Here is a 19,301-nt window from a genome sequence, read left to right on the forward strand (position 1 = left end):
ATCCTGGTGCTTTCTGCCAGTTTTAGGGGGTTATAAACTTTGGGGGCACTTTGGGGGTATTTCCTGATTAGTTTGTGAGCAGAGGTGGCCCCTTTTTTGGGAGAATCCTGATGCTTTCCACCAATTTTGGATGTTCTAAGCAGATTGTTGTAGACTCACTTCCGTGGGTTCTGATGCCATCTGCCCACACTTCGAATTGGTCCGGAATGGTGCTCCCAGTGCTGCATGGGGTGGGGTAGCAGGAACCCCTCCACAGAACAGCATGGCTGCTTTGTGGCTGGTGGCACTGCCCAGTGCTGGGGCTGTACCGGTGGTGGTGGGAGCTCACTTGTCTAGGGACCAGCAGGACATGGGTTAACGTGTGTGCTCCCCCTGGGGACCCCTAGCCCAGTGTCACTCTACCCTCGAACAGCTGCTCTGAGTATTCCAAATAAAGCTTTAGTTTGTCTGGCCCTGTTTGTTAGGGGCCAGTGGAGAAAGAGTTAGAGGGACCCTGCGGGGGAGCCATAATTTAGGGGGACAGAACAGGCGCCAGCATGGGTTTGGAATGGGGATCCTCAGGAAAGATCATGTCCCCCTATTCTCACCCTGCTCTGGGAGGTCTTGGGAGGAACATGAACCCCAACACGGCACTGCGCCAACCCCAAAGGTGCCAGGTGCCCCCTAAGCCTCCAAGGGAATCTGAGGAGGGGGGCACATGAGGGGGTGCCCAGGCCTGGCCAAGAGCCCAGCGCTGCCCCAGCCCAACCTGCCCGGCTCCATCCCAACTCGTTCCATGGGATGTTGGTAAAATGGAGGGGACAAGGGTGGGTGGTGGGCCCAGGGGGAGCAGGAGAAGGGATGGACGAGGAAGAGGAGGGCAAAGGAAGGAGCAGGAAGAGGAGGCAGGTCTAGAATGGGGGAAGAGTGGCACCACTACCAATGTAATTTGGGGATCGAAGCCCCCTCCCCCACTCTACGGCTGTCCCAGCTTCTTTTTCCCATGCTCTTCCACCTATTCCCCACTGCCTCCCAACCCACCACCTCCGTCCCACATGCTTGGTTTTGGGGGTTCCACACTCTTCCTCCTTACTCTGGAGGTCCCATACCCCCTATCTCAAAATACAGGCACTTCATTGCCACTTTTTCCTAGGAGAAATGCCTGACATTTGGGATTTTTGGGGTGCAGTTTTGGAGATGGACAGCTCTGTCTGGCTGTCCCCTCCCTGTTGTGGCCTGGGGTCCCCAAAGCCCTTAACAAGCCCCAAGTGCCTCCTAGGAATTCTTAACTCCCTCAAACACAGTATCTCTCACAGCCCCTGCATGCCCTCCCCAATAGCACTGGCCGTGTCCCACCATGTCCTCACCCATGGCTGTGTCCCCACCATGTTTCCCATTGCTGTCATTGTCCTACACATCTCCATCCATGCCCATGTCCCCACAAATGGCTACCTCCTCCTCCATGTCCATTTGTCCCCAAGTCACTCTCCCTGTTTGTCTCTCGCCATGTCTCTGTCCCCACCATGTCCCCACCCATGTCTCAATTCAGTGTCTTTATTTTTACCCCAGTGTTGGATGCTTTAAAGGGATGAAGAGAAACCAAAAGCAAATCAAGGCCAAAAGAAAAGGATTTCTGTGTCTGTGTCAGCTGTCCACATGCTAGGGTGGGATGGAAGAGCCTTTCCTGGAGGGGTTTCCACCCCATTGTCTCCAAAATCTTGCTCTTTGCCCCAGTCCATCACCATTCTCCTGAAGAAGACACCCTCTAGTAACAGAAAATCAAAAATGTCAGATCACTGAGGTTGGAAAAGACCTCCTAGACCATTCAGCATCTGGATGCATACAGAAGACAGGATTGAACACAGAAGATTTTCTGGCATTGAAAGCCAACAAATCAAATTTCCCCAATGAATTCCCATTGTCGCTTTGAATCTCAATGGATGTTCCTGCCCCTGCATAAATCCAGGTGCCCATAAAGAGGCAGGATGATGCAGAGCAGCCACAGCCAGGTGTCTTCCCAACATGGATTACCAGGACCATGGATCACCAGGGCTCTGCTCAATGGGGGTCACTGGGGATCATGCAACACCGATTCTCCCATGGGGGATGGAGCTGGAGCAGAGCACGAAGCTCTTCCCACACTCAGGGCACTCACAGGGCTTCCCTTAGTGCTGCCTCCACTGGTGTTTGGTCAAGTTTGAGCTGTCTGAGAAGCTCTTCCCACACTCAGAACACTCGTAGGGCCTCTCCCCAGTGTGGATGTGCCGGTGCACAATGAGGGTGGAATTGTGCTTGAATCTCTTCCCACATTCAGGGCAGCAGAAGGGCCTCTCCTCTGTGTGAATCCGCTCATGTAGGAAGAGACTGGAGCTGGACTGAAACCTCTTCCCACACTTAGGACACTCGTAGGGCCTTTCCCCGGTGTGGATGCCCTGGTGTCTTCTCAGGGTGGACATCCACCCAAAGCTCTTCCTACATTCCAAGCAGGTGTAGGGCCGTTCCCCAGTGTGAATAACCTGGTGCTGCATCAGATCAGATATTGTCCAGAAACTCTTCCTGCATTTCCCACATGCGTAGGGCTTTTCACCAGTGTGGATCCTCTGGTGCTGGATCAGATGACAGCTCCAGCTGAAACCCTTCCCACATTCCCCACACTCGTAGGGCTTCTCCCCAGTGTGGATCCTCTGGTGCCGGATCAGGCTGGAGCTGTGACTGAAACCCTTCCCACATTCCCCACACTCATAGGGCTTCTCCCCAGTGTGGATACTCTGGTGCTGGATCAGCTCACAATTGTACCTGAAACCCTTCCCACATTCCAAGCACTTGTGGGGCTTCTCCCCTCCATGAGGCTTCTCCACCAGCTCTGAGCTCTGCCTGGATTTCCGGCCGCCTTCCTGGCTCAGGGAGGGTCTTTCCTCCTCGCAGCTCCCTGGGCTGGGTTTGCAGCCCCTCCTCATGAGGGATCTTCGGGACTTTTCCTCCTCCTCCATTCCCCCACGACTCGGAAATGAAAGATCCTTGGATAGGGAAAAAAGAAGAGGAGAGTGACTTGGGCTGGGGGTTTGTCCTTGCCCAAGTGCACATCAGGAAATCATCGGAAATCTTGTGTATGTAAGAGCTTCCAAAACACCAAGATTCAAACCAAAAATTCTCCAAATCTCAAGACAGATGAAAACCTCCCCAAACAGGAAGATTCGTCAAAAATCCCATCCAGGCCCTAAAAAAGACCAAGATTTAACCCAATAAAGCTCAGAATCACCAAGATTCACTCCTGTGAAAATTGTGGATCCACCTGTCCAGTCACTTGCTGCATATCGGGGGGTGGGGGGGCAACGCTCCTGGGGCTGCGGCTGAAGATATAAGGATGGGTGGAACCTTGTGCTGCTTCCTGTTTCTCCTCCTTCTATGTCCCTGCCCTTCCTCACACCCTCTTCCAACTATTATTCCTCCTTCTCCTGCACAATCCCACCTTCTCCTCCAATGTGCATCAATTGACCATCTTCTTCTTCAACCCTGATTCTACTTCCCTTTTCCTGCTGCCCCCAGGCCCAGCACACACTGCTGGCTCACTCTTCCCCCCAAACCCACAACATCCCAGCAGAGGGGCAGGGATGGAGCGGGGTCAGCTCGGGCTAGGGCAGCGCTGGGCTCTTGGCCGCTCCCACCCGCACTCAGTCCCCACTGCAGCCACTCACCCCACGACAGCACGGGGGGGCTTGGCCTTGGCGCTGCCCCCCTTCCACCTCCCCAAATTCCCCTCGCGGGGGGGGCCCAGGGGGGGCACACGTGGGGTCCAGGTGGGGAACGCAGGGAGCTGTGGCTCTGCCTGGACACTGCTGAGCGCCCGGAGCCATCCGGGGTGGGGGCAGTGAGTGGAGCTGAAGGTGCCTCACCCAGTTTGGGTGATTGGCTCCCTTGGGGGGTGGCAGCACCAGGCATAGATTGGGTACCCGAGAGTGACCAGGAGACAGACGAGTGACAGATCGGGGGGCTGGGAAGAGTCAGCAGCCAGAGAGCACTGAAAATCTCATCAGTGACTACACTGGGATCTTCGGGGACTAAACATGGCAGGGCATGTTTAGAGAAAGGGAAAGACAGGAAGGGCTCCTGGATACAGGGAAGATGATCCCAAAATATCTCTGAAGGGTCCCTTGGGAGCATGTTGAGGGAGTTTGCACATTCTCCCAAAGGTAATCAATGACATGGACATCCAGGGGGGCAATAAGGGAAATCGAGAAAGGATTTAGACAGCAGCATTCAGGGGATAAGTGGGAAAGATGAGCTGGTGTGTTTTATTCCACCAGTGTTAGAAGATGTGGGGGATGGGTTTGAAATGCATGAGCTTTTAGTTGCTCCTAATTCTGATTGTAATTTACTGAGAAGGGATTTCATGGCTAATTTGGGAATGCAAATTAATATTTTAAAGGTGACAGAGTTATGCCTTTGTCTGGCAAATGTCTGGCAAGGCCTATGCTGAAGTGAACCCAGAAGGTTGGGCAACTCCAGGAAAATAGAGAAAATTACATATGGAGCCTCTCCAAAGTACTTTGAATCAACTAGGACAAGTGGTGTCTAAAAGCAATACCCTATTCCAAGGGAGGGAAGGAAGGGCACACAGCCTGTTATTGAGTCCCTGCTAAAGGCAGGGCTTTCGGAGCCAGGGATCTCTCCCTATAATGCTCCTATCCTGCCAGTCAAGAAATCAGATGGAATCCATAGAATGGTGCAGAAGAATAATAAATGAGATTATTAAACCCAGGCACCCCAGTCTCAGATCCTTACATCACCTTGAACCAGGTTCCCTCCTCACACTGTCACCATTCAGCACTTGATGTCAAAGATGCTTTCTGGGGATGCCCACTCACACAGGATGGTAAACTGTGTTTTGCCTTTGAGTGGGAACAAGAGGTAGAAGGGAAAATGGTAAAGACGTGGACTGTTGGGAGGATGAGTTGACAGGAAGGTCACACAGATATGTATGTATAACAGAAAGATCTTTGAATGTAGAATCTGAAGAAGGTATAGAAATGATAGCAAGTTTTGATGTAGAAGAAAAGAATTGCTGAGTGAGTTTTATTGGCTAAGAAGGCAAAGAGCAAGTGAATTGGAAGGCACTTTTATAACTTAGGGCAAAGGATAAATCCACCTCAAACAAAATATATTTTTACCAAGTAAAAATATTTTCACAGACAAACAAAAAGCCATATTGCAAATAGAGAAAAGATCTCAGAATCTTCCACTGCAACAAAACTGAAAAACAACTTCTAGGTTAAACTGTAACATACTAACCTTTTGTAAATGGAAATAGTAACATGAATATTGCAATGTGTGCTGGTTTTACATAAAAGCTCCAAGGAAGAGGAGATGAAAAAAAGAGATGAAATAAATTTGTGCCTTTGAACAGTTTGCCCTTAAAAGTAATACCCCATGATGTTATGAATAAATCCTTCAGAGAAAGTTTTACCCTGCTCCTAGCTTGTGCAGGGTGGCTGCCCCACTCCTGTCTGTGCAGGATGGCTGCCCCGCTCCCCGCTCTTGTCTGCGCGGGGTGGAAGCCAATTCCGATCCGGCTCCCCTTCCTGTCCCGAATGCCCATCCTGACCCCATTCCTGTTCCCACGGGAGGGAGGGGGATGCTGCCCGTGGCTTCGGCCCCCACTGAGATTCCAGGCAGGGCAAGTGGTTTCATGGTTACATTCCCCAGAGAAAGTTTTACAGCGTTTAAAGTTGTATGTTTTTATAAATGTTCCCGGTTGTCTGTAATGTTGTTAATGTTAAGTTCTTGGCCTCACCCTGTTTTCGGCCCCAGTTGTCTTATCCCATATCCCTTTCCCCTCGTGTCGGGTTAATGCCCTCGCTGCCTCCCTAAAATGGCGCCTGTGACAGAGGAGGAGTGACATCAATGGGGTATATGCAAATGAAAGACTCAGAGAATGCTGGGACACCATTCAGCGCTGGAACCCCTAAAATAACGAGCCCAAATAACATCTAAGACTGAAAATAGTGTTCCACAGCTGGGAAAAATAACAGAGAAGGCAAGGTCACCATCCAGAGCTGCACCGTGACCTGAATAGCATCCTACCATTAGGACCTCCCCTTACAATAACGAGCCACAGCAGTCTTTCTAGGGAGCCGTGAGAATGTAAGACCCAGCTCTGCCTGTGAAGACAGAACTGAACAACAAGTTCTCCTCCTCAGTGTCGCCTTTCGGGAGCAGCAGTGGTGTGCGCAGCCGTTCGGGTTCCCCTCCCAGAGTTGATCTCTAATAAAGGCCTTATAAAGGAGCAGGTCTCCTGGCCCATTTATTTCACATGAGAATTAGAATAACCCATAACACAGCTCTGAAAAGACTCTGGAAATGAAAACATTTCCACGATCTGCAGATTTTCCCGGGTGGATGCAAATTGTAAAAGTGTAGACACAAGAGAACTTTATTCTTCTCTTAAAAAAGAATCCTATGGCCAAAACAAAAAAGAACTTCCCTCTCTAGAGTGAACTTAAATGATTATTTAAGTGACAGAGTGACTGAAGTGTCTCTGTATGTTTTTGTTAAGAAACATGGAAGGTGGGGGGGGGAGGAAGGATTGATCTGGAAATCTTATTCCAAATTCCTTAGTTTCCCTGTGTTATTAATAAATTTCTTCTTTATACCATTTTTAGACCTACCTTGTTTTTGCTCCTAAATCCTATCTCAAAGAAAAATTAAATATATTAAAATCAGCAAACCTAAATTAAACCAAGACATTTTTGGTGGAGAATGCGGGCAAGAGAAAATTAATAAAGGTGTGAAATGGGATCAATTAACAGGAGTAAAAGCAAGGCATGTATTAGATTATAAGGATGAAGAAGAAATAATGGTGAAATATCTAGGGGTGCTGGTTAATTTTTTTTCTGTTTCAAGTAGTAAGTTAAGTGTAATTTTGATAGTAATTGTGAAATGTGATTCATGAATGCAAGGGGTGGAATGTGCTGGTTTTACATAGAAGTCCCAAGGAAGAGGAGTACAGACACACACACACACAAAGGTTTTTTCTCTGAAAACTTTTTTCTGTGAGCTGCTAGAACCAATCAGAAAGCTGATTTAAAAACTGGCAGCTTGGGTAACCAAGTAAAAAGTTACTCTGCCTCCATTAATCACATGGGTAAAATTGAAAACTTTCTCTTTTGACTTCTGGCTTCTGAAGATAAAGCCAGCCAGTCCAGCCTGGCCAGACCCCCCTCCCCATGCAGCCTGGCCAGGCAGGGCTGGGGAAGCCACCGAAACCCCCTCGTTTTCAACTAAGGGCCCTGATGCTGATGGCCATAAGAAAGAGAAATCTTTGCAAAAATCTTAGATTTCCCCCCGCCTCCAGTGTAGTCACAGCTTGGCCAGGGCGCTGCCGCCGTCTCAGAAGCAATCGAAGGGAAGCAAAGCCCTCCCAGCTGCCCACGCAGCCTAAAGGAAATGCAGCAGGGCTCTGTTCCAGCCGAGCCTCCCTCCTCCATTTGCTTGCTGAACTCTGCATTTTCACACAGCCTGCACAGCCTAAAAAAACCTGGCCCAGCTCCTTCACCTTGTGTGTGCAATTTTAACCCTTCCAATACTCAAATAACACTGCAGGAAATCTCAGATATAACATTTCCCAGCACTAAAATGGTGCTGGGACAATTCTGAGGATTAACAGGGAATTGCAGGACATGGATTCAGGATTCTCTGTCCTAGCAAAAATATTTTATTATATTTTAACCCCCAATAGTCTAAATGTTAAGGTATGGATATGAGAAAAAAATAAAACTTAAGAAAATGATAAAACAAAGTGATTGATGCCACAGCCATGGGTCTTGCATACTCAGAAAAGAAATTTGAACTGTATGCGGATATTAAACAGGGCCATACCAAAGGAATTCTTGTGTTAAAATGTTTAAACCACTGGACAGAGTGGTCTCACTGTCTGCAGAATTGTGCAGCCACAGCTTTAATGGGACCTGAGGCCAAAAAACTGATGGCAGGAGGATCTCCTATTGTTCAACTCTGGCACCAAGTTAAAGCTTTGATAACCAAAAGAGCCTCTACATGGATAAGCAGTGCTCAGTGATTACAGAATGAAACTTGTTCAGTGGTACAGGAGGATTTAGAATTGAGAACAGGGGAATGGCTTACCCCAGCCTCCTGTTTGAACAGGCTGCACAGGGGCTGGGAACAAACCCATGGCTGCATTCAAGGGACAGAGCTCCAGAGCCAGGCTGGGAGAGATTGATGAGACATTCCCTGGCCTGAGGGACAAAATGTGTTTATGGATGAATCTGCAAGGGCAGGAGAAGGGAAAAGAGTTCCAAGACATGCTCTGACTAAGGAAAGGGAATTAGACCAAGGCTTACACTCTGCCTAAGGAGTGTAGAGAAGCACCACTGGTGGCCAAGTGCTGTGGCCCATCCTAAGTGTCCCTGAGCACAGAAACAGCCCCAACACAGCTCAGCATGGGGGAACCCCTCACCCTGGGGTCAGGGGCTTTCAAGCCCTGCACTTCCCGGCTGCAGCACCAGCACAGGAGGCCCCACTGAGCCTGCACTGAAGGCAACGCAGCAGCAGCCAGGGCTCCACAGCGGGGGAAGCCCCTGGGCCTACCCACAGATCCTGTGCTCAAATCCTCTGCCTGGGCACCCTCCTTTGGCTTCTCCAGCCACTGGGGCCAATCCTTGCTGCCACTGCTGCAGCTTCGCTGCCTTCTGTGCCTGCACTGCCACAGCTGCTGGGGAACACAACGGCACAATTCCACTCTGACTCTCAATTACACTCAAACACTGGTCTGGGGGTGACTAGAAAATCAGAAGAAAAATGGGATTGATGTTGGAAAAAATACCTAGTTTAAATTTTTAAAAATTTATTTCTCTACACAGGCTTAGTTTGCCTTTGCCTTGGGGAAAGGAATTTTAAAGGGTTTTTTTAAAGGGATGTTACACCATTCAACAGAGATGAGTTTAATACCTCAACAGATTGGGAATAGCCTGAAAGATACCCATAAAGAAACGACCATTAACAAAATATCAACCAAGACCAGGAAACATCAAGGAACACCCACCTCCAAGACAGCCTCCGGCTGTGTTGGAGAGAGCTGGTCTGGAAAAGGCTGTGAAGGAAATCCAAGAGTGGGACCTAATTAACGTCAGAAGGACAGAATCAAAGAAATCCACGTCCAATAGTAAAACAGATACTAAGAACTACATAACTTGGAAGCAATGAACATCAAACCAATGGATTTCAAGGGGTTCAGACTGTATGAAACTTAGGAAAAATCTAGTAAAACTCACGTGTCATGGGATGATTTTCTCTGCACACCTGGATGAAATTATTTCTGTTGCATCAGGCAAGAATCAAGTAATGCCTTGACTCTTTACTATTAAAATAACAAGTAAAAAGCAGACTGGGGGGAGGGGAGAGGGCACATGTGAGTCATCCAATGGCTGCTCTGGAAGACAAGCATTGATTTCAGGCAGCCAGGAGAGGAGCTTTAGAAATGCAAATTAACACTGCTGTGGAAAAGTACCCATTTATCATTTGCATTACAGGAATATAAACTGTCCTCCAAGGAATAATAAATGACACAGATCCAGCTCCTGACCTTCCTACCGACCGAACCACACCAAGGTAGAAGGCAACATTTGTGGAAAATTAAATGACTGAAACCGATGTTTACAAATAGGCTAATAATGTAAAGTGGTGAAAGAGGTAACAACGGAAATAACAAAGTTGTTCATATTCTGGTCCAAATGTAGAAAGGATGGGAATGGGAAACACTTTCGGGGTTCCCTGGCAGACCATGGGTTAAACGAATGCTGTTCTTCCTCTGATGTGCTGCAGCAACTCTCATCTCTTTTCCATGCACGACACCTTGCTGAGTGCAGCTCATTCAGCAGGTGAGCAAGGGGATGCAGGTGGCAGCCAGGCCTCCTGATCCAGAAATGGCTACAAAAGGATATGCAGTAAGGGCACTGAGAATAATCCCGAAATCAAAGAAGACCCAAGAAGAACCAACAGGGTCAATGAGTGAATCTGCCTGGAAATAGCACCAGGGACTTGTACATGAGAAAGTAAATGGAGAAATCTTCTTACTGACTGACACAGACTGCTGCGAAGCCAAGATACTGCTCAATTCCTGAACTTCGAGAAGAAAAAACAATTAAGAGAGCCATGAATATAGAATGTGATACTAACGGAGAGGTGCATATTAAGGGAGACATGCAGGAGGTGGATCGGGAAATCTGAACCTTCAAAGTACCTCAGCCACTGGGGAAAGGGAGAGGGAGATGCGGCCGAGAAAACAAGGAGGCTGCGTTTTAGAGACCCCATGGTAAATGCCGCATGATCTCTTGCTTTGTTCATTAATAAAATCACTTTTAGAGGACTCCTCTGTCTCCTTTGTGCACTCAAACTCCTGGCCACGTGAACTTTCCCGCACAGCCCCGGGGCATCTCTCAAACATCCCTTGCCCGCCCTGGGCTCCTGCCGGGGTTCCACGGGTCCCGGCTCCATCCCGGACTCACCTCCAGCTCCCACCACCCTCAGCTCCTGCTCACCCTGAGCTCCCGGCAGTTCACGGCAGCAGCGGTTCCTTGACCCGATGCCCGGGCCGGGCCCAGCGCGGGAGCCGCTCCTCAGGCGGGGTTTCCAAGAAATGGCGGAGGTCGGGAACAGGGAGGGGAGTCTGTGAAGGGTGCAGAGTCCGCCCCTCGCTGCGATTGGCTGATTCTGCTGTCACGCCTTGTTCTCGCGCGCTGATTGGGCAAAACCAGGACAAGCCCGGCCCCGGGACCGGCGCCAAAGCGCCTTTGGCGTAGCAAAGGCGCCATTGTAGCAGCGTCTGTGCGGGCCCGTGAGCGACGGCAGTGGCCGGAGCCCGGTGAGGCGGCGGCGGAGCTCTGAGGCAGCCCCAGCGCCACATCCCGGGGACAAGGCAGCCACCTCTGTGCTACTCAAAGGAACCGGGACGAATCAGCGCTGCTCCGGCCGCGGGTCCTGCCGAGGCCCCAGCGGGAAGGAGACCGCGGGCAGCCGCTCCCGCAGCGCCCTCAGCCCAGGGGGAACACGGGCCGGGCATGGCACAACGAAGCCGCCAGACCCCGCTGCCTCCCCCTCCGCCCGCAGAGATCTCCGAGCCCCTGCAGAACCAAGCGTGGCTCCCCCACCTGTGGTGGGGCCGCCTCCGAGCTCCGCCGCCGCCTCACCAGGCTCTGGCCGCTGCCGCCACTCCCGGGCCGCACAGACGCTGCCACAATGGCGCCTTTGGCCCCGGGGCCGGGCTTGTCACCGCTCTACCCAATCAGCGCGCGAGAACGAGGAGTGATGGCAGAATCACCCAATCGCAGCGAGGGGTGGGCTCCCTCAGGCCGTTGGCGCTTCCAGACTCGGGCTGGGCCTGGCCCGGGCTGAGGCCGACGAGCCGCAGCTGCCCTGAACCGCCAGGAGCTGGGCGGGAGCTGGAGCTGAAGGCGCTGGAAACTGTGGCTGAGGCCCGGATGGAGCCGGGACTCACCCGTAGTCCCGGCAGGAGCCCGGGCCAGAGCAGGGGATGCCTGAGAAATGCCCCAAGCCCGTGGAAGCCCCTGCAGGGCCATGGAAGTTGCTCCTGGCGGGACTTGTGAACCCGTGGGGGATCCCCGCTGGAGCAGCCTGTTCCTGAGTGACTGTGCTCCGTGGGAGGGACCCCAGGCTGAAGCAGGACAAGGATTCCTTCCTGTCCCTGAGGGGGAGGCTGTGACATGACCTGACCGTGACTGCTATCCCCTATGCCTCTTGATGGGGAGGGGAGAGGGAATATGGGATAAAAATAAGCCTTTAGGGGAAGGGAGAGGTGGAGGAAAGATCTTAAGATTTGGCTAACTTTTGTGATAATTGGTAAAAGATTTGTGTTAATCATAAAAGTACTGGGGTTTGTATAAACACGAATACTAAGGTCAGAAGTGAAACACAAACACTATATAGAGGAAAGTATAATTTTAAATCATTCTGTTTTAAATCCTTGTTACAAATATTACATTTTCTAAATAAGTTGTATCTACTACCAGTTTGCAAAATCAGACTTTCCAATAATTTGATAGATTTTGCAAGCTCAGACTTCCTCCCTTAGTTTAATCAATGCTGCCTATCTACAAAGGGCAGACTTCCTGATTTTTGCCGGTTTTTATCTACCAGGACCAGATGGTTATCTATGAGACTGACTATCACCCAGAGACTTTACAGATGTTTATTCAACCACCACTGCTTACCTGGCAAAATTATGACAGCAAAAAAATTACTGATTACAATGAGAGACCATACTATAAGAAGAGGCTGCAAACCAAGGTCTGGTGGAGCGTGGAGCGGGCAGTGACCCCTCAAGCTCCTCAGTGCTGCTTGTTCGATCCATATAAAATAAAGCAATCTAAATTTTGCTAAGTATTGGGACTTTTTTTTCTCATAACAATTTCGTGCCAAAACATGGGACGTCCTTGGAACCCTGAGAGGCACTGCGATTTCGGGGAGGCGCCCCATTACTGCGGCCCTGGTTTGTCAGTGCTTCTTGGGACCCAACGACATACCTCATGATAGAGACTGAGCAAGGAAAGAGCTCCCCGGAAGACCGCAGGAAAATCACCTGTAATTCTTGTGCACGAAGACCCAGACAGGAGCATGGAAGCTGTAAGGAATTGTCTGGTTTGGTGGGGATGACTGAGTGCTTGCCTGAATGAGACGTAGATTTTGCCATGAAGCGAGAGCAGAGTCCTTCTATCCGTGGTTCCGGTATCCTGTGAGGGATCCAGCCAGTGAAGGGACAAAGCGAGTGAGGGGAGGCTGCTTTTCCCATCCTAGCCCAGGTAGAAGCTAGGTTCTTTCCCATCCCAGCCAAAGCAGAGGTGGGACCCAGGCAGAGAAAAGCGGAGAGCAACACAGAAGTCACAGGGGGAAGAGGGAAAAAGCTGCTTTTCCCATCCCAAGCCCAGATAGATGCAAAATTCCTTCCCATCCTGACCCAAGCAGATGCAGGATCCAGGCGGAACACAAGGGGAGCACAAACACCTCAAGACAGTCCCTTGAGGTAAAAATAGGTTTTAAGTCCAAATGACCCACAAAAGGGTCCAAGTTTCTGTCATTCACAAATAAAATCAAGTGAGAGTGAATGAATGAATGTATACGTATTGTTAATTTAAAGTTTGACTTCATTTTCTGAAAAGGTAGATTGTATTGTTAGAAAAGTCTTCTGTGCTGCGGGTGGGGGGTTAGGTTACCAAAGAAATTAGTGAAAAGGAGGCAAAGGCCAGGGATAAATGAACTGGCAGATATTTCCCGGGAGGCTTAAATTTGCCAGCCCTTAAATGTATTTGTTAATTCAGAAAAGCAAGTAATCCAGAGAACGGGAAGTATGCTACGTGTGGGGCAGGAAACACAGAACCCCTAAGGGTAAAAGGTTTTAAAATACCAGAAACCCCAGAGATACAAAAAGAAAAGAAAAATAAAAGAAAGGGCTGAGCCCCTCTAGAAATATTGCCTACCCCGTTAGCATCGGGTTTCCCCGGCCCCAGAACCGAACCTCTGGCGGCTCCTCCCCAGCCTCAATCCCGGCTGCCGCGGATTTCGCCAGTTGCTCTGGCCGTGGCCCCGCTGCCCTGGTCACCCGGGCTGCGCTGGCGTCCCGGCCTGTGCTGGCACGGCCCACGCCGGTTCCCCTGCCCAATCGCCCATCTCTATCCGGCGTCACGGGCCGCGTGTGCCCATCGGTGCACTCAGCTAACAAAAACCTCTTTGGCGGCTCCGGCGCTGGACCCCGCCCCCGACACCTCTACTTTGGAGGATCAAATCTCCATCTCTCTCTAAACATTCGTGCTTTAGGGATGAGGAGAGGGAGTGAAGGTTTAACACAGTCGAGATACCAAGAGCAAGCTAAAGATGCCTATTTCTGCTGTGAAAATAAATTGTTAAGATTTACAGTAAATAAAAGGACAAAAAGAACTTGTATAACAAAAAGATGTAAGGTGTATAATAACAAGGGCAAAAAAGAAAAACAGTTTAAAGTTCCTATCATTAAAAGTGTAACAATTAAGAATGAAACAAAAGTGTAAAAAAGAAATGTCTTGCTGGTTCCTAAAATTATTAATAACGTATTGGGTTTTATTAATAGTAGCAGACCATCTGACTCACTAAGTGAAAAGTCTGGAGTGTGTACAAGCCACGAAAAAGAATGAAAATGTAGTGCCTATTGCCACTGTACTCAAGGTAGTAAAAAGTATAAATGCTAAATGTGAAATTATGTATGCAAATAGTTAAAGAGCTGGGATTAAACTTCTATAAAATAAATAGTAATTTACAGTTTGTCAGTTTTAAGAAATACAGCACAATTTTGAGTGATGAACAAATGTGTGTTTGAATATTGTGTTTCTCAAATGCTGGAATCCGCCCAGTCAGCACCTGGATTATGCTGCACTTAGTGAATCATAAAAATCACACAACAGAATGTGCTGAGTTGGAAGGGACACATCAAAGTGTCCAACTTGTGTCTCTGTAGGACACCCCAACATTCCCACCACATGCTGAAGGAATTGTGCAAACTTCTTAAACTCTGTCAGGCTTGGTGCTGTGACCATTTCCCTAAGAAGCCTGTTCAGTGTCCAACTACCCTCTGGGTAGAAAATGTTTTCCTGATAGCCAACCTAACCTCTCCTGAGGTTTTAACCTCTTTCAGCTTCATGACTAAAACAGTCCTGGCTTTTGTGTAAGGTTTGCAATAATTTGCTAAGTCTCTGTGAGTGCAACACCACAGATAAAAGTAAAAAAATGTGTTGTGACGTGTTCTAAGAACACCCTCCCTGAGCAGAGAGATGAGACCAAATAACCCACTGTGGTTCCTTCCAACCTGACACATTCTGTAATTCTCTGATTCCTTGAAATGTTTTAATGTTTACAGGGGAGTGTGTGTAGAGCACAGTAGCATCTAGTGCTCTGTAAGTACATCCAACTGATGTGGCTTATCCTGAAAACCAAATTAATGCAATAAACAAGACAATGCTGAAGCAAAAGTCAGCAGCAGCTGTCCCAAGTGAGGCTGTATAGAATAAACCATTATAAGAAGAATTTAAAAAAAACTCAGCAGTTAAAACTAAGAAAGGTCTCTGAAATGTCTTGCTCCTGGCAGTGTGCAAGAAAGTAAGAAATAGGAGATGCTGTATTAGCATAACACACCTGCTACATATAGACTGTGATGGCTAATTTAAAAGAAAGTAACTTCAGCAGCTTTTGTACGGTAGTTAAAATTTTAAACAATTAGTGATGTTAAATTCTCATTTTTAGTGCTGTTTTATGTGTATTTATTTACTATTTCAAATTTCTCTAGCCTCAGTGCTTGGGCAGCCTACCCTGTTACATGTACAAACAAAAACAGTAGCAGCTGACTTTAAGCTTTTGCATCTGAGGAAAGATACATCTTCTTCAAACAAGATCACGACTGTTTCAGTCAGAAAGTTGTCATATTCTGGCCTTAACCTGTGACTTAAAAATTAATTTTGCTTTGTAAATGGGAATTTCTAGTGCCTGTTGAATGGAAAATACCTAAGAAACAGTAAAAATCTACAGCTGAGAAGTGTCAAAGATAATTTACCTGAAAATTAGCAAAAAGTGTATCCATATTGTAGTGAGTTGTGGTGGTGTCATTCCTATGGTGGGTATCTCCTATTTGCACTATGTGTCCAATGTAAAAGAAATGAATATAAGGAAACTGTTAAGCACAAAGAAAAAAAAATAGAAAAAAAAAATCAAATCTGATGATCGTAACTGGTGGGAGTCATTTGAGAATAGAACAACAAAAAAAAGAGGAGGCCAAAGCAGAGGTATTGGCATAAGAGTGCAGGAGAGGGTTGTGTATACCATGCTGTTACTGCTGTACCTCGTACTGGAATGTTAAAGCTAAAAGCCGGGACAAAATTAAGAAATTATACCAAAAGAGGAAGACAAAGTGGGAGACCCCAGGACATATTCCCTGCTGCCGAGAAGATTAAACAAACCTCAGTTACTGTTAGCAATCCCATAGGCCTTGAGGGAGGCAGAGGGATGAAAATAGTCATGGGAGTCATCCTATTGCTAATTATGATAAAAGGAAATAATGCTGATGCTTGTTCCAAGAGTTACCAGACAACTGGGTATGGCAGAGCACAGTATCCACCCTTGCCTTCCACACACATATCAATTTGGCCTGCTATACTAAGCACAACTTAGAAACCTGCACTGTCATGGGAAAAAGTTACTGGGTAGCCACCAATTTGGGAAAAGGAGGGTGGGCTCCATCAGCATAGCTAAGTTGCCCAGTAGGAGAAGCACACCTCGGCTTCACAAAAGAAGGTATGTGAGGATATTCAGATCAGGGAGGAGTGCAAGATCACTACAAGGAGGAATTGATAAAGAATATAACTAAAATGTTCAAGGGAACAAGGACAAACCATAAGGGAAGTTTTAACTTGTACAAGAAACTGAAACAACAACTCAGCGAACGGGACTTACCCACCTAAGGAAAGAATTTATTTGTAGAATTAATGAAAGAAATTACTAATGAATTACTTACTGAAATTACTAATGAACTGAACTTAGCTCACTGTTGGATCTATGAAGGAATGCAGATGACTGAATAATGGCCATGGAGGGAGGAGGGATTAGGCCCAAAGCAGTTATTGGAATCAAATGGAAATATTGAGGGGAGTCAACAGACCTGAAGGGTGGGTTCTAAGTCATGAGGTAATAGGAGAAGTATGTATAACACATCAGGGAACTAACTTTATCCAATATGTGGGGCACACCCCCTCTAAGACTATCCTGATTACAAATACAAGCAGTCAGTCTTGGTGGCCCAAAGTTCCAAAAGGATATTTGGGAAAGTCCAGTAAAGGAAATTGTATAAAGAACAATTTTACAGGACTATGCTGGTATAATAAGAATAGAGCTAACCCATACAAAGAAGTAAAAAGTGTAAGAATCTATTGGCAACAGTTAAACTATCCTGGAAAGCCCCAGTCAAAATATTTTGGATCTGCAGGAAAAGGGCTTATAATACCCTACCAGAAAGATGGAGAGGGACATGTACTCTAGGGATTATCCAGCCTACGTTTTTTACATTACCAAAAGAAAAAGGTAATAGAGTGTTAGGAGTTCCCTTGTGTGAAACTTTGTATGGAAATAAAAGCAGCCCCGCCATAAGGGGAACACAAATCTCAAAGGATAATGAATGGCCCCCAGAAGGAATTATCGAGTACTATGGACCAGACCTGGGTTCAAGATTGGAGCTGGGGCAATTCCACTCCAATTAATCAGCTAAATAGAATTATCAGGCTACAAGCTGTAATAGAAATTACTTCCAATTGAACAGCCTGAGCAATAGAATTCATAGCTAAACAACTTACTCAAACTAGAGCAGTAGTGTATCAAAATTGACTTGCCCTAGACTATCTATTAGCTGAAGAAGGAGAAGTGTGTGGGAAGTTCAATAATTCTGAATGCTGCTTAGAAATTGATAATAATGGTGAAATAATTACTAAAATTGCGGAAGAAATAAAACAAAAAGCCCATGTACCTGTACAAATCTGGAACTCGATGCTTAAAAATAATTAGTGGAATAACCTATTAGGGAGAGCGTAGTGAAAAAAACTAAGTTTTACAATAACATGTGCATTATTAGGACTGCTGTTCATCCCTTGTTTTGTTCCATGGTCCATCTGACTAATCCAATCGGTAGTTAAAGGAATGGAAGTTGCTACAATACCAGTGGATCCTGAGTCGATAACTAATGACAGTGAATGAATTAAATCTAGCATAAGAAGTACTGAAAAAATGTGAAGCCCTAAAACGAATCAATGGGATAAAAAAACAAGAAGTGGGGAAATTGTGATAATTGATAAAATATTGGTATTAATCATAAAAGTATTGGGGTTTGTATAAACCAGAATACTAATGTCAGAAGTGAAGCATAGACACTAGATAGAAAAAAAAAAAAAAGACTAAATCATTCTGGTTTAAATCCCCCTGTTATGAATATTACTCTTTCTAAATAAGTTGTATCTACTACCAGTTTGCAAAATCAGACTTTCCAATAATCTGATAGATTTTGCAAGCTCAGACTTCCTGCCTTTGTTTGATCAATGCTGCCTATCTACAAAGGGCAGACTTCCTGATTTTTGCTGGTTTTATCTACCAAGACCAGATGGTTATCTATGAGACTGATATCACGCAGAGACTTTAGAGATGTTTATTCGACCACTCTGCTTACCTGGCAAAATTATGACAGCAAAAACCCCAAAAATTATTGATTACAACGAGAGACCATACTAAAGAGGAGGCTGCAAACCAAGGTTCAATGGAGCGTGGAGTGGGCGGTGAACCCTCACGTTCTCCACCGCTGATAGGTCCGTCTCTACAATATAAATCAATCAAAATTTTGCTGAATATCAGGACTTTTTGTTTCTCATTTATAACAGCAGCGATTATCGTGCTCTGATTTGTCTGATGGTAAATTAAATTAATTTCCCAAAGTCAAGTGTTGTGCCCGTAATTGTGATTAAACTGTCCCTACCCTGATCCAGACCCTCGAACCTTTCCTTACGTGATCTCTTCCCTGGTGAGGAGAGAAGTGACAGAGAGATTTTGACCTCTCACAGGCATCCTTTGCTCCGGCCCGGGCTGCTGCAAAGGCTGCAGGTAGATCCCGGCTCCATCCTGGACTCACCCTCAGCTCCCGCTCATCCCGAGCTCCCGGCGGTTCAGGGCAGCAGCGGTTCCTTGGCCCGATGCCCGGGCCGGGCCCAGCGCGGGAGCCGCTCCTTAGGCGAGGTTTCCGGGAAATGGCGGAGCTCGGGGAAAGGGAGGGAAGACCGTGCAGGGTGCAGAGTCCGCCCCTCGTTGCGATTGGCTGATTCTGCCGTCACTCTTTGGTTTCCCGCTCTTATTGGGCAGAGCGGGGACAAGCCCGGCCCCGGTGCGGCCCCCATGGCGATCGTGCCGCAGCAAAGGCGACACTGCCGGAGCGCCTGTGCGGGTCCGGGAGCAGCAGCGACTGCAGCGCGGTGAGTCGCTGCTCTGGCAGCGGCTTCTACCAAGGCCCCAGCGGGAAGGAGACCACGGAAAGCGGCTCCCGCAGCGCCCTCAGCCCAGGGGGAACACGGGCAAGGCATGACACAACGAACCCGCCAGAGCCCCTTGCCGCCCCCTCCGCCTGCAGCCAGCCCCGAGCCCCGCGGAAGCCAGCACGGCTCCCCCACCTGCGCGGGGCCACTTCCGATCTCCGTCGTCGCCCCACCGGGCTGCCGCCGCTCCCGAGGGGCGGGCTCTGTACACGG

General features: G+C 47.9%; 1 protein-coding gene and 1 long non-coding RNA gene across 2 annotated transcripts; both read right to left on the reverse strand.

The window, feature by feature from the left end:
• Nucleotides 1-310: 310 nt before the first annotated feature.
• Nucleotides 311-6,992, reverse strand: LOC130259228 (zinc finger protein 239-like). Its single transcript, XM_056503336.1, has one exon. It carries the CDS (start codon nucleotides 2,967-2,969, stop codon nucleotides 2,145-2,147), a length of 825 nt encoding a protein of 274 aa, XP_056359311.1. The 5' UTR covers nucleotides 2,970-6,992; the 3' UTR covers nucleotides 311-2,144.
• A 5,184-nt stretch (nucleotides 6,993-12,176) lies between these two features.
• On the reverse strand, nucleotides 12,177-18,696 carry LOC130259229 (uncharacterized). The gene is made up of 2 exons (XR_008841597.1): nucleotides 18,236-18,696; nucleotides 12,177-12,221 (listed from the first exon to the last, which is right to left on the reverse strand). It is a non-coding gene; the product is annotated as an uncharacterized LOC130259229 (long non-coding RNA).
• Nucleotides 18,697-19,301: the final 605 nt, after the last annotated feature.

The sequence above is a fragment of the Oenanthe melanoleuca genome, chromosome 14 (assembly GCF_029582105.1).
Source record: "Oenanthe melanoleuca isolate GR-GAL-2019-014 chromosome 14, OMel1.0, whole genome shotgun sequence".
Classification (NCBI taxonomy): domain Eukaryota; kingdom Metazoa; phylum Chordata; class Aves; order Passeriformes; family Muscicapidae; genus Oenanthe; species Oenanthe melanoleuca.

Bases quoted from the DNA above. Each gene is read 5' to 3' on its own strand.
- LOC130259228 (XM_056503336.1), bottom strand. From the start codon at position 2,969: ATGGAGGAGGAGGAAAAGTCCCGAAGATCCCTCATGAGGAGGGGCTGC.